The sequence below is a fragment of the Carettochelys insculpta genome, chromosome 2, assembly GCF_033958435.1.
Source record: "Carettochelys insculpta isolate YL-2023 chromosome 2, ASM3395843v1, whole genome shotgun sequence".
Lineage (NCBI taxonomy): Eukaryota > Metazoa > Chordata > Testudines > Carettochelyidae > Carettochelys > Carettochelys insculpta.
Genome location: NC_134138.1, coordinates 159,554,387 through 159,581,844, shown reverse-complemented (window position 1 = coordinate 159,581,844; position 27,458 = coordinate 159,554,387). Strand labels below are relative to the sequence as shown.

Genomic DNA, 27,458 nt, shown 5'->3' with positions numbered 1-27,458 from the left:
CAGTGGACCAGATAGCATTCACCCAAGAGTTCTGAAATAACTCAAATATGAAATTGCGGAACTATTAACTGTGGTTTGCAACTTCTCTTTTAAATCAGCTTCTATACCCAATGACTGGAAGACAGTTAATGTAACATCAATATTAAAAAAGGCTCTAGAAGCAATCCTGGCAATTATGGACCAGTAAGTCTTATGTCTGTACCAGGCAAATAAGTTGAAACGATAGTAAAGAATCAAATTATCAGACACACAGAAGAACATAAATTGTTGGACAAAAGTCAACACGGCTTCTGTAAAAGGAAATCATGTTTCACTAATCTATGAAGCTGCGTCTATACAGCCCCTCCCTTTTGGAAGGGGCATGCAAATGCAACCAATTGGAAATGCACATGAGGCACATATTTAAATATCTTGTGACTCATTTGCATATTTCCGCTTAATCTGGCTTCCAGAAGAGCCACTGCTGGAAGCCAAAGCAGCCATGTGGATAGGAAGAGTCTGGGTCTGTGTATTTGAAATTGTCAGGCTGTAAAAAATAGCCATGTAGATATTCCTGCTCAGCATCTGAAATCTTATGAGGTGGGTGGGTCTTGGGGCCTCCTACAGGAGGATAATCTGCTCCTTTTGGTTTTCTCCAGTTTGCCTTCACCTGCCCCTTCCCAGGATAGTAAGTTGCCAGCCTTATATCATCAGAACAAACTGAACAGAAATCAATGAAGTTTAGGAAAGGGCTCTGTTACTCAGGAAATTCTGATGGCTCATAAACCCCTGTGTGAATATTACATAAATGAAACATCTCCACAATACTCTGCAAATGCTCCCTAACCAAATAAACCAAATCATCTTTAATTTCTTCCACAGATTCATCTGGAAGCATTTTAATTCAAATATTAGGTGTAATATTCTCTGGCACTGGCCTGAGTACAATCTGATGGTTTTGTTCAGTGGCAATGATTTTGTGTAATTTAATCATCATGTGTTATTTTTGGAAAGAATTTTCTTTATCCTTTCTTGTAAGTATATTTCTCTTCTGTCCTTTCTTATTTGAAAAGTACATCTTATTCCTGAAGAAAGGACATTTTCTGAATTTTGCTTAGGAAAACTGGAAAGAACATCTGTCCTGCCATGTTCTAAAGAAGACCCATATTGAGTGTCATAAAGATATCTGACCAATATAAAATACCATCACAGCAGCATTGCAGCTGCAGAAGAAAGAACCTCAGTTTTGTGTCTTTAAATTTTAAATAAAGGTTTATAGTCATTTGGTAAAGTAATATTTCTACCGTATATGTTATGACAAGTAATACTCAAAATGTCGCACTGTAATTGTAGTCGCCATAAGATACTTGTCTTATGAAACGTGTTTTATTCGGGGGGGGGGGGGGCGGCTCACAAAGTAACAAACTTGGAAACTCCTTCTTGGCAATAGTGACCAATAACCTCCATTTTGTTCCGTGTTTAACTGTGGTATCAAGTCTTGTCTATACATGAATGTGCATCAGTTTATGTAATTGGATTAGTTAATTGGGTACAAATGCATGTGTAAATGATTTTATTTTGGTTTTAGGGTGGCTAACTTTGGCTTAACTAAAATTTGTTCCTAGCATCCGAGTATCCAAGAAGCCTTTTGCACGGGTTCAACTTGATTGATTTTTAAAATTGTACCTTAACTTGTGAAATTCTGCATAAAGACAAGTCCTAAATTTACAATCCCAGTCCTACCCTACCGTAGCCTAGATATCTTAGAAAACTTCTTTTCACTAAGATCAATGGACTATCACTTGTGTAAAGTTAAGCATGCGTGACAGTATTTGCAGGATGGGAGTCAGTGATAGTTGGTTGAAAACAGTTCCAAAATACTTGAGTCAAATGGACTTCTTTTGGGTTCAGAGAGGACTGGTAAAAAGTTTTGTAGTAATCTACAATCATGAAACACACAGTAGTGTTTAATTGACAAAGAAAACACGTATGCTCAGAAAATCGGAACAGACCACACTTCTGACTAGGCGCCCTTCTACATAGACAGCTTTCAACAACTAACAAATATATAATTTCAAAATTTAGAAGTTCAGTTTCATTTAAGACTAGAGCCATAGATCAAATCTGAGAATTTCTGAGCACCCTCAACCCTCTGGACAACTCAGAATTCGGGCCTAGATTTGTGAAAATCCTGGTAAGAGAAGTAAAAGCATCAATGTAAAGCTTTTTCCAAGAACTTCTCAAGTTAGAGAAACTGAAATTACTTACGGTGCATAGTGTCTCAAACGTCTTTTCTGAGACAAAGGATCCATCAAGGCCAAAAAGAAAAATAGATGCATAGGAAAGCATCCCCCCCAGGATAATAAGGTTGTTCATGTAGGGACTGGACATCTTTATTAGCCTACAGAAAGATGCAGATGGTGCATTAAATAGAAAAAGACAACAGTTAGATGACTCAAATTATAATAAACAGTTTCCTATAAAATTAATTAAACAGATGGCCAACCCTACTTGTGGAATTCTACTGGAAATCTAGAAATATGAAAATTAATTTGTTGCTTTCCAAAGAAGTTTGGATAAGCATATTAATTGTTACGGGTTTTTGATCTCTGCTAAAGCTACTCCATACTTTACACATTGGTTAATTAGCTAGGATTTATGCTAATAACACACAGTGGAAAAGATTAATTTTTCAAACAGAATAAAAGGATTTGATCTAATGGCTAGTTGACATCTTTCAGCACAAAGTTGTTATACAGTAACTTCAACTAAAGCAAACAACATTTTCTCTTTCCCTCATTTTAGTGTCCACAAACGAGGTACTTAAATATATTAAAAGAAAAAAGGGAAAAATGAAAAGATAATGTACATTACTTACTTCTGATTTCTGTTTTTGATGTTAAAGAACAAAAAAGCACTGGCCATGATCATTCCTAGGATAGTGAGGGCTGAAAGAATACTGTAGAGAGGCAAGGAGATCTTGCGCAGCTGTTCCTGTATGATAGTTTTGTCCTTTGGAGGCTCCAACCCTAAAATTTCAAGAAAAATTGTCTAAAGCCCACATGAAGACTGAAGGGACATATTTTTTCACATGACTACAATTAGCCACAGAAGATGTAAAAAGACAATGGGCCATATTCATTCATGAGGTAAAGCTGTTTACTCCAAAGGAGACATACTAGATGGCCAAAACTTCCGAAATGATGTACTACCCTGTTGGAACGAGAAAGCTCCAGTTCAACAAAGTGTTAAAGCTTATGGTTACTGCCATCCTTACCCAGGAAAGCAAATACACACTGCTACACACATGCTTACATGTTTTTCTGAATTGGAGATGACCCAAGTAGTCACAGACTAAGACTATTCTTCCCTAGTCTGCCTTTATTTACAGCTAGTCAAATCCTGAAAACCTTACTGGGGTCCTGTAAATCCTTATACAACTGAAATCACTAGCAATTCGCCCACATACTGAGTGAATACTTAAAAATTGGCCCAATATTTTGTCACTGAGTAAGGACTGACCCAAAAGAAAAGCAACTTGCAGTTCCTTTGTGCTGCCATACGTATGGGGAAGAATATGGCCTTGAGTGTGATAAGTCTTCTGCAAACACATTAAAATCCATTTTTCAGAACGTATGCTTGAGTTGTCAGTCAAAGTCATTACACCCCACTCCTGCCATCTCCCATGGTAACTAGCTGTAACCTGGCTTCACACAAAGAGTAATTTTGAGATGGAGAATAACAGCTCTCTCTATTTCCATATCAGCTGCCATTCATCTGGGTGCAGAGGGGTGGTGAAAGGTCCTCTTCATATTACTTCAGCCACACAGAAGGGGTTCCGTTCTATCTCTTCATGGTGGAAAAGATTTCCAAGACAATTCCATATACGGCAGTGCAAAAAGCCACACTGGAGGCAGGCTTGGCTGGACCCAAAAAGGAGGAGCATGTTCACATGTACATGAACCCAGAAGCCACAGAATCCCATGAGAGTGGCTGGAAAAGGAGATGTAGGGTTTGCACTTCCTCAGTTAAACTCCTGCCTGGAGCTGCTCAGCACTTTTCTGCATCGAACTTGAACACTTTGGCTTTCGTTCCACGCAGTTAAGTTTAACTCATTCAGACATTGTGAGGTTCTCCTACCATGGCTCTTACGTTTAACCCTTCCCAGAAAGCCTCACATGGGATATTAATAATAGTAAAATAAGTGAATTCATAACATCAGTTATCAATTGTGGAGGGAGTTGCCATCGACCCATTTAAAGTTCCTGTAGTAGGGCCAGTTTTACAGCAGAACCTTCCCAGTAATGTTGAGGACAGGTGGCGATGACCCCAAAAGCATGTGAGCCAATGATTAATGGAGGCCAGTGCCAATATGGTCATGTCATGATAGCCTAAAATACCCCTATGATGGGGGCAGAGAAAAGAGTAACCTAGCAGTCAGCCCTTTACTACCCAGGGACACCTATACATGAGGAATATCCAATTGGCCAATGAAATCAAGCTTTCCTGCCTCTGTGCCTCTTTGTACACAAAAGGTCTGGATCAAGAATGAGAATCTGGTTCTGAATCTTTGCCACTCTTGTAGAAGCAACTGGACCACAATTTAGAATCAGAGCCATTTCTATTTATCAAAAAAAAATATTTGTGGTTGTTTAAACTGCATGGTGGATAAAGTCAATATTGGCCAAACTGTGTTATGCAATATTGTCTGTCTGGGCTCTCGAGGATGTGAAAGACATGGAGCAAAACTTGTTTTTTCTCTCTCTATTGTTACAATACTACACTCATGTTCAAGGCCTCTACTGATACTCATGTCCCCACGACATCAGGTGCTGTACAACCTCCTTGTATTTAGCCGTGACACTTTGACCTTAATAAGAGCTCTGAGGAGCTTCAAATCTTGTCTCTCTCACCAACAGGAGTTGGTCCAGTGAAAGACATAACCTTACCCTTCTCATCTCCCTCATATTCTGGGGCTTGGCCACAACACCACTGCATAGTTAGAGATTGGGTTACATACCTTTCATCAAACCAATGGAATACCACTTGAATCTAATGTTAAAAGCAACTATGGACTTGAGACTACAGCTTATTCACCAAAAGACACTTTTTTGAATCTGCTGGCCACACATAGGTAAATGTAATGGGGCCAACAAATGCTGACTACTGTTGGAAACATATTTCCCTGTATGCTATGTTAGCTTGTGTGTTTCAGGAGAGCCCCTATATCAGGGATTTCTGGAATGAGGTGTGTCAACACATACATTTTACAGAGGATACAAAGTTGGAGCCCTTCTCAATGAGTTTAAAGGGCCCTGGCTGCATGACCCAGGTCTACTATCTTACCAGGCAACTGACCTCTCCAGGCTGCCACCCAGCAGCACCTGTATTTAGTTTGTGCTCCACTTCTGTTGACCTGTTATGGATATAGCCCTTGGGAAGTTCCATCTCTAAGATGTGACAGATGCAACCTAATAGCTCCTGATTGGCTCTCTGTCTATGTAAGTCCAAGGGGCACTCCAGGAAGTATTTGGAAAACAATGTGGCACCTCTGTAGCTGCCAGGACCAGTCTTGAACTGCTTGCTCTTAAATTTCTGGCTTGACTTTGCTTACTGCCTCAGCCCCTGAAACCTGATTTGGACTCTCACCCTTTGTATTAACCCTGGCCTGGACATGACTGTGCATTCCTCAGCTACCTCTCGCCTCATGTTTGCCCCTGTTCTGATCCTGAATGCCCTTGTTAGTAACCTGAAAGTAAGTTTCATTCTTGGGCATGTTCCTGTTACCTAGGTGTTAACCATTCACAAGATGGCATGGTCCCAGCATACAGTTTTAGCAACTAAAAAACCTCCTTCTCAGTGATGGAGCTGACCTTTCAGCTAATGGATGACTGGCATTCCACGGAAGGAGAATGCCGAGAAGTTCAAAACAATTTGGGCTGAGTTTTTAAGTCAGTGATCTGCAACCCCTAGGCTACGTTTACACTAGCCAAAAACTTTGAAATGGCCATGCAAATGGCCATTTCAAAGCTTACTAATGAAGTGCTGAAATACATATTCAGCACCTCATTAGCATGCGGGCGGCCACAGCACTTCGAAATTGACACGGCTCGTCCAGACGGGGATCCTTTTCGAAAGGACCCCGGCAACTCTGAAATCCCCTTATTCACATCTGTTCATAGGAATAAGGGGACTTCGAAGTTGCCGGGTCCTTTCGAAAAGGAGCCCCGTCTGGACGAGCCGTGCCAATTTTGAAGTGCCGTGGCCGCCTGCATGCTAATGAGGCTCTGAATATGTATTTCAGTGCTTCATTAGTAAACTTTGATATATTGCTTTCCCTTCCTTCCTTTACCATCACCGCCTCTGACTTATTTTGTATAGTATGAAGATTCTCATATTTTGTTACATGCATTGTATTTGGAAAAAAAGAGAACATATGATAAAAGCCTGCTGCATATAAACACAATGTTAGGGGCAATCCCTGCCTTACATAATTACAATCTAAGTAGTCATGACAGAAGTCACACCACAAGTCCAAAGTACAATCAAGAAATGAACCATGTTTTTTGAATCCCAGTGACAAGACCACCCTTCCTGCCGTACGCCTTTCTCCTTTAAAGCTGTTTCAGTGATTGAAACCTGACCACACAGAGTGCAGCAAATTCTTTCTCCTATTTAGCCACAACTGCATTTTCCAATTTTTGAGAAACATGGTTGTTTTCATTTAACAGATGCAACTGGGGACGGATTAACACGCTATTCTACCTCTCTAATTGCTGACTGAAATAAGATGAGCATCAAAAGGGATAGGATTTGGGAAAAAAAGTAAAAAGACAAAGCTGCATATCTATCATGTCTTACAGGATAAATCCCCAAACCACCATTCTAAGGCCATTCAAAAACAAGCACAAAACTTATGGATATAATTCTATGATTTTGTAGGAAAATTAACTTGGAAAAATACTTCAAAATATTCTGGATGTTTTGTCTCCCTGAATGTGGCTTGCATACATTTCCCAATGGGACCTCAGTATTTGGCTGATCAAGTGGTGTAATGTTACATGAGGGCTTTTAAAGAAACATCTGGCTGGTCTTCTGATCATGTGATGGGCCAGATCCTGTGCTCCTGATTTTCTGAGCTAGGAAGTAGCATCAGCTTCCCCAGACCCATAAAGAATGGCCATTCCACCAGTCAGAGATTAAGTGGGTGTCTTGGCCACACAGCTTCTGCTGTGGCATAGGGAGAAGAAGAATGTGCCAGTTCTGTATCACCCAAGCAATCCCTTATGCTGGGGAGATTCTTAAAGGGCCTATGAAAACAAGGTTAATGCTACTTTGTGATGTCAGTCCAGCATTAATAAATCTTTGCAGAGCTCAAGATGGCTATGCCTACAGGGCACCCTAAACTCAAAATAAGACACGCTATTTGCGCTATGCAAATTGTGTATCATATTTTGAGTTTATTCAAAACATGCACTTTCGGCATTTGGTGCTGTCTAAACAGCCAAATGTCAAAACAATGCGCTCTTTTGAAGCATCCCTTACTCCTCCTGTAACCAGTACAAGGATGCTGAAATATTTCAAAATGACAGGCACATTTCAAAGGCACAGGTTATGTCTACACTCACCCCCAACTTCGAACTGGGCATGGTAATCAGGGCTACGGGAGATTACTAATGAAGTGCTATGGTGAATATGCAGCACTTCATTAGGCTAATTCTCCCCCACAGCAACTCTGAAGTGTCAAAGTGCCTTTACTACCCAAAATTGCATCCTGGCACTTCTAAGTTTGACACTTTGAAGTTGCCTCGGGGAAGGATTAACCGAATAAAGTGCTGCATATTCACCACAGCACTTCATTAGTAATCTCCCATCACCCTGATCAACATGCCCTGTTCGAAGTTGGGGGCAAATGTAGACCCAGCCATATACATACAAAACCTAAAAGAAATGTAACTTCCATATTATTTACACACACACCATGCTAGTGAGACTGCTTGGTGGAGGTGACATAGGAATGAAATTAAAGCATTTTGGAAGTGCAAACATGAAAGAAAAAACATATTCTGAAACTCACTGATCTTACCCAGTGAAGAATATCCATTTTGACAAATCACTTACAATTGGCACAAGATGTAATGAGAAAAACTAACAATATAATTCAATTCAAAATGTTGCTACATTCTTTTAGATCTCTCCTTTTGTAGCTTTTAAGAGCCTGCATAACACAACGAAACATCAAGCATGTGATACTGGTCCTACTCCCTTCAGCCTATGATTTTATAATATTTTTTTTTCAGTACCAGGCTAATAAAATGTGTTCGTATAAAGCATGAACTTTGAACTACATTGCAATCCATATAACTGCTGTGGATCTCTTCCATTTCCTCTCCTACCTTGGAACCTGATGGTGTTGTTGATTATTTCCAGTGTATCAGCTACAGCATTATACTCTCCCACCTTCACTTCCTTTCTATCTGCAAAGAAACAAACAAGTAGGATTGTTTATGTCAGTTCACATCTTCTCAATAATGTCACTGTTTCCCTTTCTTGTTGCTGCTACATTTATATTCAAGACAGCACAAAAAAAGGCCGCTCATAAAAAGAAATATACCTAAGGAATATGAATCATTAAAGCCAAGTGCCACACTGGATGGTTATTAGTGCGTGCGTGTGTATACATATATATATATATATAACTTTTAGAGAAACACAAAGGTATGTTTGACAATGTGTGTCTGTTAAGGTGTCACTCAATATTAACTTGCATATGAAGCAAACAATTTTACTTTGAAAGGAACAACTTTTATTACTCCAAACTTCAGGGGACCAGACTCCTGTTTTTAAGAAGACAGTCCCTTATTTAAACCCTCCTGAAGGTGTCCTGATTTTCTCTTTAAAATGGACAAATTGTCCTGTATTTTCTCTCCCCCCAATCAGTATGGGTGGGTCCTACTGCTGGCCAGATCCCCGCTCACCAGCTGCCTACCCGCAAGTGGGGTCCAGTGGCCAACAATGAGCATGGGTGTGCATGGCTGGTGGCGGTGGGGTGAAGATGCAGTATGTGGGGCCAACCACTCCCCATGCTGGTTCTTCAGTGCAGGTCCCACTACAATTTAGCTCTTGGCCACCTGGGCTTTGCCTCCCTGTCCGGCTTCCAGCTATCACTGGCTGCAAGCTGCTGAGGTTGGTGAGTGCGGGTAGCAGCCAGATGCAGTGACGTACACATCACTTCTGCTGCCCACTCACTAGCCCCTCACATGCTCCCTCTCTCATTTTCTTCTCTCGGCTTTGCTCTTTCCCCTAACCCCTCTCTGGTCCTCCAACCCCGCGACAGGGTGCATCCTGCTTCCACTGTTGTGCAGAGAACCAGCCCCTTGTTGGTGCATGGAGCACTTCAGCAGCCTGGACGGCAAGCTCCATCCTTCCCCTCCTACCTCTGGCTTGGCCATCACCCTAGCAAAGCCCAAGACCCTTCATCCCAGGGCACTGGCCAGGAAGAGCCTAACCCCACTTGTACCAAAGCCCCCTGTCACTGGCATGGGGAAGCCTCTCTAACCCTCAGCTAAGCCCTGGAGAGGTGTGTGCATGGGGGGGCGGGGAGGGTAATTTCCAGCCTGTTCCTGCCCAGAGCCTGCAAACTCCACTGTGGTGCCCCAGGCAGGGTCTTCATACCCTTCTCTCTCTCTCTCTCTCTCACACACACACACACAGTGAGAGAGGTGTACAAGAGTGTGTATGTGTCACCCTTCCCCATATGAACACTAAAGACTTAAAGATCAGAAAGCAAATAAAAAGAATCCAACCACACAGCATTTCTTTTTAAGAGTGCCTCAGTCAACTTAATGTTAATTAGATCATTTGTAAAAGTGATTGCTGTTGAACTTGGTTGAACATGAATAATTTTGACGTGCATACTACTGAGATCAGACTAACAGGCCTGTAATTGCCCAGATCACTTTTTTCCCCTCTTAAATACACGTATGATATCAGTTATTCTTCACTCATAAGGTATTACCCACAAACAGATTTATTACAAACGCTTGCTACTGGACTAGCAGTCTGATGTGCCAGCTCTGTCGGTATTTTGAGATGGAAATTATCCTATCATCCCCAATTTCAGTGCATTAAACTCTATGCTTTTTCTTTACCAGGAATCCATTCCTGAGTATGAGTTTTAGATGAGTACACAGAAAGCTTTTTAGTGGAATTACTGCAAAACCAGCTTAAACATTATGACAGCTAAGTCCCTTTCCACGCACAGAAACTGCCATAATTTCAAATAATTTTTAAGGAGTGCTCATTTACCAGCTAGCATAACTGGGCTACCAATCTGATGTACTGTATTCTTGTATAATATTATTATAATTGTTTAAAGAGTTATGCCCTGTGTGGCAAATCTAGCAAAAATGCGTGCCTCTGAGTGACAAAACCATGAAAGCCAGTGTTTGCACTTTTGAAAACTAAAACTCAGATTTGGTAATCACGTTCTAAAATCACGAGGATTCATCTAACATTACATTTAGCCACATAAAAATTCCAATTTATGTCGCCCAAGCTCTGGAAAGATTTCTCTATAGTTCACAAATTCTGCCTTCTCCTGGGTTAATCCACACTGGCTTTTTTTTCTCAGCTATAAGAGCACAGTTAGACTGCAGTGTTAAGTCGAATCTCTTGTCTTCCTGTCACAGACTGAACCTTTCTTATGACACAGAATTGTGCATAGCAGTTATGTGTTTACCTCTCTGCTCAATTTGGGGAAGACAAGTGAAAAGTAGATCAGAAGAAAACTTCTTGGTCAGTACCTAAACTGTACTGAATGCTGAAACATGACCAGCTGACCATTTTATAGATGTGATTCATATCTATTTATAGATATGAATCACAGGAGGTACAACATACAGCTCAGAAAAGAGACAAAACACTAACACACTGAAATGCATATTTGGGCATAATTTTTGCCTCAGTCCAATGATGGGAAACCACAAATGGACCACGTGAGTGGCCCTCCTTCACCTCAGTAGGCTGCAGCAGGTTCCACCTGCAGCTCTGTGGCCCGTCGCTTGCTTACAACTCTCGCACAATGTATTACCGGGGCCCTGCATTTCCCGTCTCCTCTCTGTCCCTCCCACAGCTAGTTACACAGTACAATGTGTTGAGTTCAAGTTATTCTGCCACAGGTCCACAATGAGTATGTGTTTTTAAAATTTGATACAGGGTGCTGAGATTAACACCATCTTGTCCATGACTCCTGTGCTGGACTGAATTGCTACTGAATTAATGGCATCACAGAAATGTAGAGCTAAAAGGGATGTCAAGAGATCGTCAAGTCCAGGCTTATGTACTAAGGCAGGTCTAAGTAAACCCAGCCCCTCCCTCACAGATATTCACCCCCGTTTTTAACCTTCAGTGATGGGAACTCCCTTAGAAGCCTATTCCTGATGTTGACTACCCTCAAAGACAGAAATATTTTCCTTATATCTAACCCAAATCTGCCAGGCTGCAGATTGAGACAGTTGCTTCTCATCCTACTTTCAGTGCACATGGAGGACTGATCACCCTCTCCTTTGTAACAGTCCTTAATCTATCTGAAGACTGTTAACAGGTCCACCCATCTCAGTTTTGTCTTTCAAGACTAAACATGTTCAACTTTCCCCATAGAGGAGGTTTTCTACATCTTTTATCACTTCTATTGCACGCCTTCCTCCAAATAGGCCATATTTTTCCCAAGTTGTGACACCCAGAATTGGACACAGTATTTCAGCTGAGGCCTCACCTGTGCTGAGCAGAAAAGGACAATTACCTCCTGTGTCTCACATACAATGCCACCTGTTGACACACCCAGAGTATTTACCTTTTCTGTGACTGCATTACCATGTTAACTCATATTCATTGTATCATTCACTATGATTCCCAGGTTCTCTTCAGCAGTTCCACACCTCACCAGTTATTTCCCATTCTCTAGTGGTGCATTTTCCTTCCCAGCTGAAATATTTTATGCTCCTCTTCAATGAATTTCATTTTACTGATTTCAGACCCTTTCTGCAAATTGTCAAGGACATTTTGAAATATAATCCTGTCCTTACAAGTGCTTGGAACCTTTCCCAGCTTGTTGTCATCTGCAAATTTTATAAGTAAATGCTACACTCCATTATCCAAGACATTAATGAAGATATTGAATAGTATTGGACCAAGGACATAACCTTTTTGAACAACACTGGCTACATCCTCCCAGTTTCAGAGCAAACCTTAACTTACTTGAAGACTAATAGGGCCTAACTAACTAACAGGGCAGTAACTAACTCTGTTACTATCTGAAGACTGTTAACAAGTCCACCTACCTACAGCGTGAAAGCAAATCCTTGATAACCAATCTTTGAATACAAGCTTTCAAACAGTTGTGCACCCTCTTATCATGGTATAGGTATTCAGGTCTGTTGTAAAGGCCAATATCTTAAAAAATTAGGTATTTTTTATCACTCAGCTAGTTAAGAGGTATAAAAACAAAGGCTGTTTCTTCACAGGCCTCTTCCTTTGGAAGTGGTATGCTAATACATGGAGGGAAAGATGCTAATGAGGCGCAGATGCAAATTCCCTGTGCCCCATTAGCATAACGTCAAGTGATTTGGAGTCCGGAAGACTGTTCTTCTGGACTCCAAAACGCCATGTACAAGCGCGGCCTCCGGGGGGACTTCCAGGAGGAAGTCCTGCTTCCAGAGGCCCCTTCTTCACAAAAACTTTTGGGAAGAAGGGGCCTCCAGAAGAAGGACTTTCTTCTGGAAGCCCCTGGGGGCCGCGCTTGTACACGGTGTTTTGGAGTCCAGAAGAACGGTCTTCTGGACTTCAAATCACGTGATGTTATGCTAATGAGGCATGGGGAATTTGCATCTGCGCCTCATTAGCATCTTTTGCTCCATGTATTTGCACGCCATGTCCAAAGGAAGTGGCCTGTTTACAAATGGCCAAAGAATCAAAATCACAGTCTGCCTGTGTATGTGTCTCCTCTCATTGTGACAGTCTGAGGCCTTTTTCCTAAGCTAAGGTCTTTGGCTAAACAGCAGGGGCAGCCATAAACTAGGAATTGTATGGTCACATCCTCACACATCTCAAACCAGCTGCACTGAAATAAGGTAATTCTGGACCTTAGAGAAAGACAATCCAAACTGGCATAATTAGTTCTCTGACATTCTCTGCCCTGTGCTGATTTGGCTGTATGCTTCTCAGCCTGTTCTCTGATACCCTTTTCCCTTTGCCCCTCCTTCCCTTTCCTTTCCATTTATCATGTAGTTAATTCCCTACCAAGTAAACTTCCCCACCCCAAAGTAGAATGAACATGTCACTTCCTGCCATCACACTGCTCACACTTCTTGTTTGGCCTCTTCTCCTACCCTTCTGACTTGTCCATTTAGATTTTTTAAGTTCGCCAAGGCAAGGACCATCTACCCTGCCCTGTGCATTTTGTAGGGAGCCAAGTCTCTTAACTCCCAGCTGTCAATTTCACTGAGTGGCTAACTGTAACACCAAGAGATCTGTGTGCAGGCCTCAGACAGCAAGAGTGGGAACTTCCATTCCTAGTTGCACAATCAAGTTCCCATCTCAGTGTCACAGCCTGTTACAGCCTTGAACCCTGCAAACATAAAAATGACATAGCCATATCAGCCGTGTCTACATGTGCACACTACTTCGAAGTAGCGGCACTAACTTCGAAATAGCGCCCGTCACGGCTACACGCGTCGGGCGCTACTTCGAAGTTAACTTCGACGTTAGGCGGCGAGACGTCGAAGTCGCTATCCTCATCAGGAGATGGGGATAGCGCCCTACTTCGACATTCAACGTCGAAGTAGGGACCGTGTAGTCATTGCGCGTCCCGCAACTTCGCAATATCGGGGTCCACCATGGCGGCCATCAGCTGAAGGGTTGAGAGACGCTCTCTCTCCAGCCCCTGCGGGGCTCTATGGTCACCGTGGGCAGAAGCCCTTAGCCCAGGGCTTCTGGCTGCTGCTGCTGCAGCTGGGGATCCATGCTGCAGGCACAGGGTCTGCAACCAGTTGTCGGCTCTGTGGATCTTGTGTTGTTTAGTGCAACTGTGTCTGGGAGGGGCCCTTTAAGGGAGCGGCTTGCTGTTGAGTCCGCCCTGTGACCCTGTCTGCAGCTGTGCCTGGCACCCTTATTTCGATGTGTGCTACTTTGGCGTGTAGACGTTCCCTCGCAGAGCCTATTTCGATGTGGTGCTGCGCAACGTCGAAGTTGAACATCGATGTCGCCAGCCCTGGAGGACGTGTAGACGTTATTCACCGAAATAGCCTATTTCGATGTTGCTACATCGAAATAAGCTACTTCGATGTAGGCTTCACGTGTAGACGTAGCCATCATCTCCTGACACCTGCATTTAGGCATGGGAACCCAAGAAAGATCAGGAACCACAGCAACATTGGCTTCAGCCCCATGAGAATGTTAAAAGTGGCATTGACCTGGTATGTGCACACCCAGTAAACAGCTAAGGGATAAAATCACTGTAAGGTGCTGCCCCTAGCTGAGTTTTGGCTGGGGACTCCCAGCCTCAGGAGCACCTTGGACCTCTTTCCCCCGGCTGGAGCAATGTCCTCCATGGCCCTGATGTGAGGCACTTCGGAACCAGAACTCCCCATGGCTGAAAGGGATGTAAGCATTCCAAATCGCTTCTTGTCCAGTCATATGCACCTGTAGTGCTTTGTTTATCATGTACTGTGTGAATTAATTGCAGAAACTTGGGGTAGATAAGCTTAATAAAGAACTATTATCCTGAATTGGCTCTGTGTTGAAGTGAATCCCATAAATCCGGTCCAGCCTCAGCCTTGTGAGCTGACAGTTATAACACTGAGAATTGTGTTGCCTAAGTTCCTTTGCAAATCCAGCCCCAGGTGTGTTACCATCAGCTTGACACTGCCATTGCTTATACTGTACTTTGCCCAGCTCTGTGCTGGTGGTGAGGCAATTCTTTGAAAAAGAGGGAGATTTCAAGAAAATCATTTATTTGCACATACACAGAGTTGAGAAGCCATTTGACATATTTTGCATCTACACGAGAACATAAAAATGGCCAAACTGGGTCAAGCCAATGGTCCATCAAGCCCAGTATCCTGTCTTCCAACAGTGGACTATGCCAGTTGCTCCAGAGGAAAGAAGCAGAACAGGGAATCATCAAGTGACCCATCCTGTGTCATCCATTCCCAGCTTCTGGAAAACTGAGACTAGGGACGCTTCAGATCCTGTTTCTATCTCCCAGGCCAGCTTGTCTCATAGCCTTTGATGGTGCTATACTCCATGAACTTATCTAGTCTTGGTCTTCTTCACATCCTCTAGTAAAGAGTTCTCCAAGTTGACTGTATGTCATGTGAAGAAATACTTCCTTTTGTTTGTTTTAAACCAGCCGCCCATTAGTTTCAATTTGGTGATCCTAGTTCTTGTGGCATGAGAACAAACAAATGACACTTCCTTATTTGCTTTCTCCACACCCAGTTATGATTTTAAGCACTTTTATCATATCTCCATTTAGTTGTCTCTTTTCCAAGCTGTAAAGTCCCATTCTTATGAATCTCTCCTCACATGGAAGCTGTTACATACCCCTAGTCATTTTTGTTGCTCTCTTCTGTACCTTTTCCAACTGCAGTATATCTTTTTTTGGAGATGGGGCTACTACATCTGCCTGCATTACTTAAGATGTGGGTGTATCTTGGCTTTATATAATGGCAATATGATATTTTTGTCTTACTATCTATACCTTTCATAATGATTCCCAACACTGTTAGCTTTTTTGACTCACACTGCACACTGAGTGGATATTTTCAAAGAACTATTTACAATGACACCAAGACCTCGTTCTTAAACAGTAACAGGTAATTTATACTTCATCATTTTATATGTATAGTTGGGATTTATGTTTTCCAATGTGCATTACTTTGCATTTATCAACACTGAATTTCATATGCCATTTTGTTGCCCCGTCACCCAGTTTTGTGAGACGTTATAAGGGAGACACCTGCATGTGAGCACCCCTCAGTGGCAACTGGTGACCACGGTGCTGTCAGTTCTTTGGATTAGTCTTGTGGCCAGTCTTTTGGCCACTGGGCCTGGGCCTTGCCCAGATCTAAGTTCAGCTCACACTTGGAGCTGTCCAAAGTCCTGTTGGTCTCCCAGACAGTACAGAGGTTTGCCTGGGTAGAGCGCCTGAGAGGAACTCTCAGGCCTTAGCCTAGTAGCTTCTTTTATACTGACCCTGCTGGGTCCTGATTGGCTGCTGCAAAGACAGCTGCTCTATCCTCTTTTCTGCTCCTCTTGCTGGGAGGTAGTGTGGCAAGGCTTCTGGTCTCTTGTAGGGGGCATTGGGGCTTAGTCCACCTCACCACAGATATCTTTGTAACTCTTCTCAGTCTGCATAGTACTTAATTATCTTGAGTAATTTTATATCACCTACAAATTCTGCCATGTCACTTTTGCCCCTTTCCTCAGATCATTTATGAATATGTTGAACAATACTGGTCCCAGTACAGACAACTGGTGAACAACACTAATTACTTCTCTCTATTCTGAAAATTGACCATTTTGTCATACCCTTTGTTTCCTATCTTTTAATCAGTTACTGATCCATGGGAGGACCTTTTCTCTTATTCCATAACAGCTTACTTTTCTTAAGAGTCTTTGGTGAGGGAACTTATCAAAGGATTTTTGAAAGGCCTACTATATTATGCCCTCTGGATCACTGTTACTCACATGCTTGTTTACCCCCTCAAGGATTTCTAGTGAGCCACAATTTCCCTTTACAAAAGTCATGCTGAATATGCCCCAACAAACTTGTTCATTTATGCGTTTTAATTCTGTATTATTTCTTTCTTTTACTATTCTTTCAACCATTCTGCCTGGTGCTCTAGTTAGGTTTACAGGCCTGTAATTGACGGGATCAATTCTGGAGCTCTTTGTAAACGCTGGCATCACATTGACTCTCTTCCAATCATCTAGTACAGAAGCCAATTTAAATAAGTTACATACGACCATGAGCAGGGCTGCAATTTCACATCCGAGTTACTTCAGAACTCTTGTTTAAAGACCATCTAGTCCTGGTGACTTATTACTGTTTCATTTATTGATTTTTCCAAAACCTCCTCTAATGATATGTCAGTCTGGGACATTCCTCAGATTTGTCGTCTTAAAAAAAACCAAAACAAAAAACCCAAACCTTGGGTTTGAAAAGCTTTTTGATTGCTGTACGCTGCAAAGCCTGAAGCAAGCTGTTCCCCAGAATACACGACTCCCAGAAAATAGTTTGTTTGCAGCCAAAGCATGCTGCACAGAATGGTTTCAGAAGGCAGAAGGACAATCCTTCGGCATATGCAGCGTACACAGCTGCACAGGGCACCACTTAATTTGGAGCACGAGTGGCGCTTCATATTTAGTAGTGACCTGTGCTGTGTATGCCTGGGGCCACCATCAGCCATGGGCAGCACTGGCTCTGGCAGCCTGAGTCCTCCAGTCCTCATGCCTGCTCTGCCTCCCAGCCCCGTTGGATGCAATCTCCTAGTGCCCTGATCCCTGCTTCATGTCCCAGCCCATCAGGCTTAATCCCTTAGCCCTCCCCACCTCCTGCTCCCTCTCCCAGCTCCACTGGCCTGAATGCCCCAGACTCCTGCTCTGCCTCCCAGCCCTGTCAGCCCTAATCCCCCAGGCCCTGGTCTCAGTCTTCCACCCTCCCCTCCACCTGCTAGCCCGCAGCTCCAGCTGGCTGGTGCCTCTCAGTCTGCCTGCTCCCCCAACAGCATCCCTGCTCTGCTCCTTCCCACTCCCCACACAGCTTCTGCCCTCACAGCCCAGAGCACCTTGAAGTGACTTTCCGTCACAGGGGCTGGAGGGTGCAGGTAGTCGGTTGCGCGAGGCACCAAAAATCTTAAGGACAGCCCGGGAAGGCAGCATGCTTCATCTCCAAATTGTTGTAAAGCAATTAGTGCCTATGCTAAGGAGAAGCTTTACTTGCTGAAGTCCCAAGTATTGTACAGCTCAGACTCAATGGCTATCAGATTTCATTGTTAGTTACCACTTAAGCCAAAATGGAACCAGACCGCTGGCTTGTAAAATTAAAAAGGTTGCGAAGGGTTTTTCTTTAAAACTAAGGGCTGAATGAGAGCCACCAGGCATGAAGGAACACATGGTTGTGGTGGGGACATCCCACAGTGATGAGTTTATTAAAGGGAGAAACTCTATATCTTAATAAAATGGATAGAAAATAAGTTGGTAAAGTACAGTTGCTCAAGTACAAGTAGTCAGATGTAAATATAATGAATGAAGGCAAGTAACTGAATATTGATAAAATATATATGTTTATATATAAATGCAGGAAGTCTAAACACTAAAATAGGTGAATTAGAGTGTCTAATGTTAAATGAAGATATTTACATAACAGACTTCACAGAAACTTGATGGAATGCAGATAACAGGAATACCAGGATACTAGCTGTATAGCAATGTCAGAGTAGGTTGCCTTGGTGGAGAATTTGCAATAAATGTGAAAGCACAGAACCAAATAAAGTAAATACCTTAAATGACTCAAACTATACCATGGAATTTTTCTTGATAGAAATTCCATGCTTCAACAATAAGAGTATAGCATTAGAAATGTACTTCTGGCATGGTGACAATGACTATGAAAAGCTTAGTAAGACTAGAGAGTTATATAAGCAGAAAACAGAATAACAATGGAGAGTTTCAACTAGCCTCCCATTGATTGGGTATTTGTCACCTCAGGGGCCGCATAGATAACATTTCTGGATATCATGTATAACTGCTTTTTGAAGCAGCCTGTCCTGGTATCCACAAGGAGAGGCAATTCCTGATTTAGTCCTAAGTGGCTCAAGATCTGGGCCAGGAGAAGAATATAGCTGAATTTCTTTATAATGTTGGTCATAATATCACATTTCACACACATCTAGGGAGAAAAATGCCAAAGAATCTCACAAGAATAGCATTTAACTTCAAAAATGGGAACTGAACAAAAATGTGGCAGCTAGTTAAATGGAAATTAAAAAGAATGGCCAAAAGTGTTAAATGCCAGAGATTATTTTTCAAATACCATAATAGAGGCTCAAGATAAATGTATATACCAAAATTTAAAATAAACTGTAAGAAGACCAAAAAATGACATCAAGACTAAACAGCTAAAAGTTTAAAAAAAAAAAAAAGGAAGCACCCATTAAAAATTAGAAGTCGAATCCTAGTGAGGAAAACAGAAAAGAATTCGAAGCACAATTCACTAACAATACAAAAACTAGCACAAAAACTGTAAAATACATCAGAAGCAAGAAAACTGCCAAACAGGCAGTGAGAGCACTGGATTATTCAGATACATTAATTCTGTGTGTTGGTCTTCACTGTACAGGCTGTGAGGGAGATCTCCATCCTTTTTAGGTGACAAATCTGAGGAACTCTCTCATACTGAGGTATCAATAGAGATGGACTTAGAACAAATTGATAAATTAAATAGTAATAAATCATCAGGACCAGCTAGTATTCTCCCAAGTCTTCTGAAGTAATTTAGATGTGAAATTGCAGAACTACTAGCTGTGCTATGTAATCTATTTCTTGGACTGGCTTAAGTACCAGATGACTAGAAGATAGCTAATGTCAAAATTTTGTTGTTGTTATTTTTAAAGGCTCCAGGGGCAATCCCAACAATTACAGGATAGTAAGCTAACTTCAGCATGAGGGAAAGTGTCTGAAATTACAGTAAAGAACAGAATTATCAGATGATGAACATCATGATTTATCATAGGTGTACATAATTTGTTGGGGAAGAAACATGTATGCCTAACCAATCTATTAGACTTCATGGGGGCCAACAAGCACATGGACAAGGGAGAGCTAATCAATACAGCATACTTGGACTTTCAGAAAGCCTTTGACAAGGCACTCACCAAAGATTCTTAAGCAAAGCAAGCTGTCATGGGATAAAAAAAAATCTTCTCAGGAATCAGTAACTAGTTAAAAGACAAGAAAGAAAGGGTAGAAATAAATGGTCTCTTTTCACAATGATGAGAGCTAAACAGCAGGGCTCCCCATGGATCTGCACTGAGACAAGTGCTATGCAAGATATTCACGAATGATCTGGAAAAGGGGGTGAACAGGGATGTGGTAAAATGTGCAGATGATCTAAAATTAATAAAAAAGTTAAATCCAAAGCAGACTGCAAAGAGTTCCAAGTGAACCTCACAAAACTAGGTGACTGGGAAACAAAACGACACATGAAATTTGTAATAAGTGCAAAATAATGTGCATTGAAAGGCATAATTCCAACTATACATACAAAATGATGGCCTCTGAATTACCTATTACCACTCAAGAAAGATATCTTGGAGTCACTGTGAATAGTTCTCTGAAAACATCTGCTCAGTGTTCAGTTGCAGTCAGAAAAGCTAACGGAACGCTAGGGACCATTAGCAAAAGGTACAGATAACAAGACAGAAAACATCACAATGCCACTGTATAAATGCTGGGTATGCCCAGAGCTTGAACAACATTTGTAGTTCAGGTCACCCTATCTCAAAAGACATATATTAGAATAGAAAAAGATAAAGAAAAGGAAACCCAGAATACTTATGGGTATGATATGGGTCATTGGTCCATAGGAGGAAAGATTAAAAAAGCTTGGGACTGTTCATCCTACAAAAGAGATTAATAAGGGGGATATGATAAAATGATACAGAATCATGAATGGAAAGGAGAAACTGAACAGAGAAATGTTATTTACCGTTCCACATAACTCAAAAACTAGCGGTCACCTCATGGAATTGTAGGTAACAAACAGGTTTAAAGCGGATGAAGTATTCCCTCATGTAACATGTAATCAACCTGTTGAATTCAAAGGCCAAAGATATGAGGGTTCAAAAAAAAAAGAATTAGATTAAGTTCACAGAGTATAGACCCATCAATGGCTTTAAGACAAGATGGCACAGGATACAATCCCACACTTCAGGTGTCCTTAAATCTCCAGCTGCCAGAAGGCTGGATAGGATGACAGGAGATGGATTAACCCTCTTGTATGGTATATACAGTATTTCTTCCCTAGGAAGCATATAGCACTAACCGCTGTTGGAGGGCAGGGTACTGAGCTACCTGGGTCATTGGTCTAAACCGTTATGGCTGTTCTTATCTGATGCTCCTTTATTTATGACCAAACTTGTATCAGAATTTTCTTTGGCATTTGGTCTTGAAGATTATATGTCCAAATATCTGTCATAATAATTTTTCTAAGTAATGACAGCAGAGACAAGTTAATAAAATAAGTAGCATAGCATTTGATTTTTATCAGTTCAACCTTTTCCCATCAGTCTTCCTTAATTTAACTTTCTATTGAATATTTTACTTAGAGGGGTGACAGTGCCAACTGCATAGATGAAGATGCATTGAGATTTGCACATAAAGGGACACCAATATCCTTGTTTCATAGCTTAATGGCTACATTTATTTTCCAGATTTGACACATTTCTTAATAGAACAATTGAATTTTACATGTAGCTTTATAGAAAAAAAAGAAAGAAAAAACTTTTGCAGCAGAAACATTTAACAAAGCTCCCTTTTAAGAAAAATCCTGTTTTCTCCTCTATTCGTTCCTTTAGCTCTCAGTCCTCACAAATTCCAGACTTCCGTCTACCTCAAACATATACTAAGACAATATCTTGAACAAAATGAAACTTCTGAGCATCTAAATTAAACACAAAGTTATTCCCCTGATTCAGAATAACTTAACTGAGTTTGACCAAGTTTAGCTGGAGTAACTCTCGAATCCTGACATCAGTTTATGCTCCGCTACCTCCTCTGTTCAGCACACAGTCCCCTGTGGGGCAATGCTTGTCAGCAATGGGTATGGGAAGGCTCTGGCAGAGCATGGCTGAGAGAGAACAGTAGTTGAATAATGGAGGTAAATGGGAGTTGGAGTGAGTGGAAAAGATGCTAGTGTGTGGTGTGTCGGTGTGGTGGGGAACACTGTCTGACCTAGGTGAAACAACTAGTGAGCACTTAGAGGAGTGTAACTACAAGAACTGCCCAATCTAGGCCTTTCTATGCACCTCTGACTCAGTGCCTTTAATTGGTGTGCCAGGATAACCAGGGGTATGGGAGCATAATGAAGTCTCTACATGTCTATGACAGAATTTAAGGTAACAGTGCCATGGGGAAATTTGGAAGTGCCAGTGTTCAGCTCTGCTGCTTCAGTGATCTGCTGCACAAAGCGCCAGTGCTATGGAAAGACAAGGGTCAGCCGGACAGGCCACGTAAAGGGGACAGGTAATAGAGTTGGGGATATATGTGTGGGCTAAACAGGGAGAGAGTGAGTGAGGAATGTTCTCACAGGCATCCTTGTGTTCCTATCAACACCTGACCTCCCATAGGGCCCCTGTGTGATGTACACAGAGCCCATAACTTAGTGGAGAGAGGAGAACAAGTGGATTAAGACAGAGATTTCCCAGGGAAGAAGGAAACTGGGGATCTTAGGAGCAGCAAGAAGTTCCACTGTATGTGTATGCTGCCCTCAGACCCTGCTCTCATGAGCTACGTCTACACGTGTATGCTACATCAAAATAGCTTATTTCTATGTAGCGACATCGAAATAAGCTATTTCGATGAATAGCGTCTACACGTCCTCCAGGGCTGGTGCCGTCGACGATCAACGTCAATGTTGGGCAGCACCACATCGAAGGAGGCGCTGCAGGGGAGTGTCTACATGACAAAGCAGCACACATCGAAATAAGGGTGCCAGGAACAGCTGCAGACAGGGTCACAGGGCGGACTAGCACTTCCGGGGCAACAGCTAGCCCCTCCCTTAAAGGGCTCCTCCCAGACACACACAGCCTGCACAGCAAGCGGTCTGCAGAGCCATAGGCACGCACACCTCGGCGAAGCAGTTATGGACCCCCAGCAGCAGCAGCAGCAGCAGCCAGAGGTCCACCCAGCCGCCCCTGCAGGAGCAGTGCTCGCCGTGCTCAATGCCATGCAGGAGGCAGCTGATCACCTTTTATTCGTGGAAGAGGAGCTGCCCCCAGGGGAGGAGGAAGCAACCCCAGACCCTGCTGTCCTCCGCCCCCTCCCCCGCCGCACACGCCGCCGGCTGTGGAGCTACCCCACGAGCACTGACTGGTGGGAGCGGCTGGTGCTCGGCGAGTGGGACGATGACAGCTGGCCCGAGAACTTTCGCATGAGCCGGCAGACATTCCTGGAGCTCTGCCAGTGGCTCACCCCCGCACTGAGGCACCAGGACATCACCATGCGGCGTGCCCTCAGTGTGGAGAAATGGGTTGGCATCGCTGTCTGGGAGCTGGCCACTCCAGACAGCTACCGATCCGTGGGGCAGCAGTTTGGCGTTGGCAAGGCCACCATCGGGGCTGTCCTCATGGAAGTAAGAGGACCCACGGGGAAGGGGAGGCAGCCCTGGGGGGGTAGGAGCCCTGGGGTGGAGGGAGCCCTGGGGGGAGAGGGCCAGACACACCCTGCACACCCCTCACTGCTGCTCTCCCATGTCCTTCCCCTGCAGGTCGTCCACGCCATCAATGCCCTGCTCTTTCACATGCTCATGCAGCTTGGGGACCCGGATGCTGCCATCATGGGGTTTGCCACCCTGGGCTTCCCAAATTGCTTCGGGGCTCTGGATGGGACCTATATCCCCATCCGAGCTATGGAGCACAGCAGAGGACACTTCCTGAACAGGAAGGGCTACCATTCGGTGGTCCTCCAGGCCTTGGTGGACAGCCGGGGCCGCTTCCTGGACATTTATGTTGGCTGGCCTGGCAGCACCCACGAAGCCCGGGTATTCAGGAATTCGGGCCTGTGCCGCCGGCTGGAGGCGGGGACCTACATCCCCCAGCGGGAGATCCCTCTGGGGGATACCACCATGCCCCTCTGTATCGTTGCAGATGCGGCGAAGCCCCTCCAGCCCTGGCTCATGCACCCTTACATGGGCCATCTCACAGCCAGCCAGGAGCACTTCAACATGCGCTTGAACCATGCACACCAGGTGGTTGAGCGCACTTTTGGCAGCCTCAAAGGGCACTGGAGGTGTCTCCTCACCCGCCTTGATGCGGGCCCCACCAACATCCCCCAAATTGTGGGCGTGTGCAGCGCACTCCACAACCTGGTGGAGAGCAAGGGGGAGGCAGTCTTTCAGGGCTGGGCTGTGGAGGCCGGCAGGGCCAACGTGCAGCCACCCGCTGCCCCAGTCGCCAGGTGGACCCCGAGGGGACCTGGGTCCGGGAGGCCCTGCGGGTCCATTTTGACCAGGCTGCCCCACTGCACCCCCGCATCCTCCACAACACTCCCTGCCCCCACGCCCACACCACAGAGCACCCAAGAGCACACCCCCGCCACTTTTCTTGCAAATAAAAATAGACCTGTTGTTTTTGAAACCACAAAACGGTGGTGAATTCTCTTATTATTACTACAAATATATATATATATTATATGATAAATAGTGAAACACAAGGAAGGGGGGAACTATTTACATGGGGGGGCAGGTATCATAAAAGAACAGGGGTCTAACACAAACTATATACAAAATAATGGGGATATGTACAAAGGGGGAGGGGGGGCCACGTCCTGGGCCCCGCACCCCCTACTGTCCAGTGCCTGGGGTTGGTGGGCACAACCCTCGCCTTGGCCTCAGCCCTGGCCGAAGCTGGCTGGGGGTCTGGGCGAACCGGCAGATATGGCCGGCGGGTGTCAGCAGGCCCCAGGTCCCCCTCGGTGGAAGGCCCCGCGGTGGTGGACGGCGGTGGGACAGCAGGTGGAGCAGCGGGTGGAGCGGGCAGGGTGGCAGCCAGCGCGGCATGGGGGGCCAGGCAGTCCGCTATGCACTCAAAAGTGAGCATAAAGGCCGCCCATGCCTCCTGGCGCCAGGCCAGCGCCCACTCCTGCAATTGCAGGTGCCGCTCGTCCGCCCGCAGCCGCCGCTCCGAAACCTCCAGCTGCCGCCGGAGGATCGCGAGCAGCTGGGGGTCCGTTGCCGTCCTCTGGTGGTGCTGGGTCTGCCGTTGGCCCCGTCCTGGGGCTGGTTGGTGCTCCACCAAGGGGCTGGCCTGCAGCGATGGCCCCGGTGGGCTGTCCGGGACCACTGACACCTCGCCAGCGCTCTCCGGGCTCCCCGATGGTGCAGCTGCGGAACACGGGGCGGGGAAAGAAGAGTGGAGACAGCTGTCAGTGTGGCCCCCGAGCTGTGGCCCTTGTCCCCCCACACCTCTGCTTCTCGTTCCCCATCCCCATCCCTGGGAGATGCTCTTGCTGCTGCTGATGGGTGTCCCACACCCTCCCCCCCGGGGGACCCTAGGTTCCGCTCCCCCCATCCCCAGGGATGGGGCATGGCACTGTACTGCTGGGGGGGCAGGGGCTGATGCACTCTTCTGAGGGACATGCCACTGCTGTCCTTGGGGCCACGGTCATCTGGGCATGTGGAGGGCCCTGGTCATGTCTCTTGTCCCCGCCCCCCAACCCTGGGAGTGTGCGCCGGGGGGGGGTACATACCTGAAAGTCCGCTCCCACGGTTGAGGGACACCCTCTGGGCGGATCCCCTGCTGCAGCTCCGGGAAGCCAGGATGATCCGCAGCCCCCCGTCGCTGGAGGAGGATTCCCCCTCCTCCTCCTCCGGCGTCCCAGGGGTGGGCTCCTGGGGGGGCCCCTGGGGTGCGGGACTTGCCTCCAGGGCGGACTCCTCTCCGGGGCCTGCTGGGGCTCGTCGGCCGAGGTGTCAAGAGTGGCCGGCGGGGAGGTGGTGTGCCGGGGGCCCAGGATGGAGCTGAGCTCCCTGTAAAAGGGGTAAGTGGCGGGGGCGGCCCCAGATCGGCTGGCCGCATCCCGGGCCCGGGTGTAACCCTGCCGCAGCTCCTTAACCTTACTCCTGACGTGGTCAGGAGTACGGGCAGGGTGACCCCGGGTGGCCAGGCCCTTGGCCAGCCAAGCAAACGCATCCGCGTTCCGCCTCTTGCTCCCCATTACCTGGAGCACCTCCTCCTCGCTCCAGAGCCCCAGCAGGTCCCGGATCTCGGCCTCCATCCAGGAGGGGCCCCGCTGCCTCTTCCAGGGCTGGCTGCCAGGCTGGGAGCCCTGGCTCCCCTTGTGGGGGGTGCCCTGGGGGTGCTTGGGGGGGCTGGTGGGCGGCCATCGCAGCTAGGGGGTGTCTTGGGGTTGCAGGGAGGCATGCAGGTAGGCCGCGTGTTACTGCTGCCGCCTGCACGCTCTCTCAGCTTCCTGCACAGAAACGCAGGGGGCGGGGAGCTTTAAGGGGCTGCTGCACGCAGCGACCATAGAGCTCAGGGGCTGGAGAGAGCGTCTCTCAACCCCTCAGCTGATGGCCGCCATGGCGGACCCCGCTCTTTCGATGTTGCGGGACGCGGATCGGCTACACGTGCCCTACTTCGATGTTCAACGTCGAAGTAGGGCGCTATTCCCATCCCCTGATGGGGATAGTGACTTCGATGTCTCGCAGCCTTACGTCGATGTCAACTTCGAAATAGCGCTCGCCACGTGTAGATGTGGCAGGCGTTATTTCGAAGTTGGCGTGGCTACTTCGAAGTAGCCAGCACATGTAGACGCGGCTATGCTGTCCCCTTTGATGCCGTCACCACACTGTGTCAGTCGCACATCACCAAACATCCCCACCCTTCCTCCTCCCCCAGGCTCTGCCCCTTCTCCAAGGATCCAGACTGCTCACTCCATTCCCCAATCCCTGTATCACTGGCTCTCCCCTACCCTCACTCATTTGCACTGGGCTGGTGCATGGGGTTGAGGAGTGGAAGGGGGCGCAGATTCTGGGGTGGGGCTAGGGAAGAGGTATTTGGGGTGCAGGGGAGAGCTCTGGTCTTGGGCAGGGGGTTGAGGTATGGGAGGGAGTTAGGATTATGGATGAGAGTCGGACCAGAAATGAGGGGTTCAGGGTGTGGGAGAGGGTTCTGGGCTTGGGCGTGGGGGTAGGTTGTGGGGAAGTGGCTGTAGGCTCTGGGGTGGGTTTGGAAATGAGGGATTTGAGGTAAAGGGGGGCACAGGCTCCAGTGGGGGCTGTGAACCCTGCAGTGGGGCTGCGGATGAGGAGTTTGAGTGTGGGAGGGGACTCAGGGCAGGGGTTGAGGTATGGAGGGTGTGTGGTCCATCTCTGGGAGGGAGTTTTGGGGGTGGTAGGGGAATCCAGGCTGGGCAGAGGGGTCGGGGCACAAATGCAGTACAGGAGTGTGTTAAACAAATTATTAAAAAGCAAAGGAAAGCAGTAGCTGTCTTCGGCCTGGAAAAGGTTCAAAGACACATTATGTCAATGTTCAGTTGTGAACTTTTGAAAGAACAACCGTAGCTTTTTCTCCAGAGTTACGAACACTTCACAGTTAAAGAACCTCCATTCCCAAGATGTTTATAAATCTGAGATTCTACTGTATTTATTCTTATATGTGTGTGTGTGTGTGTATGTGTGTAAAAAAAACAAAATAGCA

General features: G+C 45.5%; 1 protein-coding gene across 2 annotated transcripts in view; it reads right to left on the bottom strand.

Annotated features, from left to right (window-relative positions):
• Positions 1-27,458, bottom strand: part of GABBR2 (gamma-aminobutyric acid type B receptor subunit 2) — a 776,613-nt gene that overhangs the window by 245,426 nt on the left and 503,729 nt on the right. For both annotated transcript variants that reach the window (XR_012644212.1, XM_074985985.1), the window contains exons 9-11: positions 8,376-8,456; positions 2,858-3,008; positions 2,248-2,380 (exon numbers count right to left, since the gene is read on the bottom strand). Coding sequence is in view for 1 of the 2 variants with exons in the window: in XM_074985985.1 (XP_074842086.1) it covers positions 2,248-2,380; positions 2,858-3,008; positions 8,376-8,456 (365 nt within the window). In the remaining variant the exon portion in view is untranslated. The remainder of the gene's footprint in view (positions 1-2,247; positions 2,381-2,857; positions 3,009-8,375; positions 8,457-27,458) is intronic.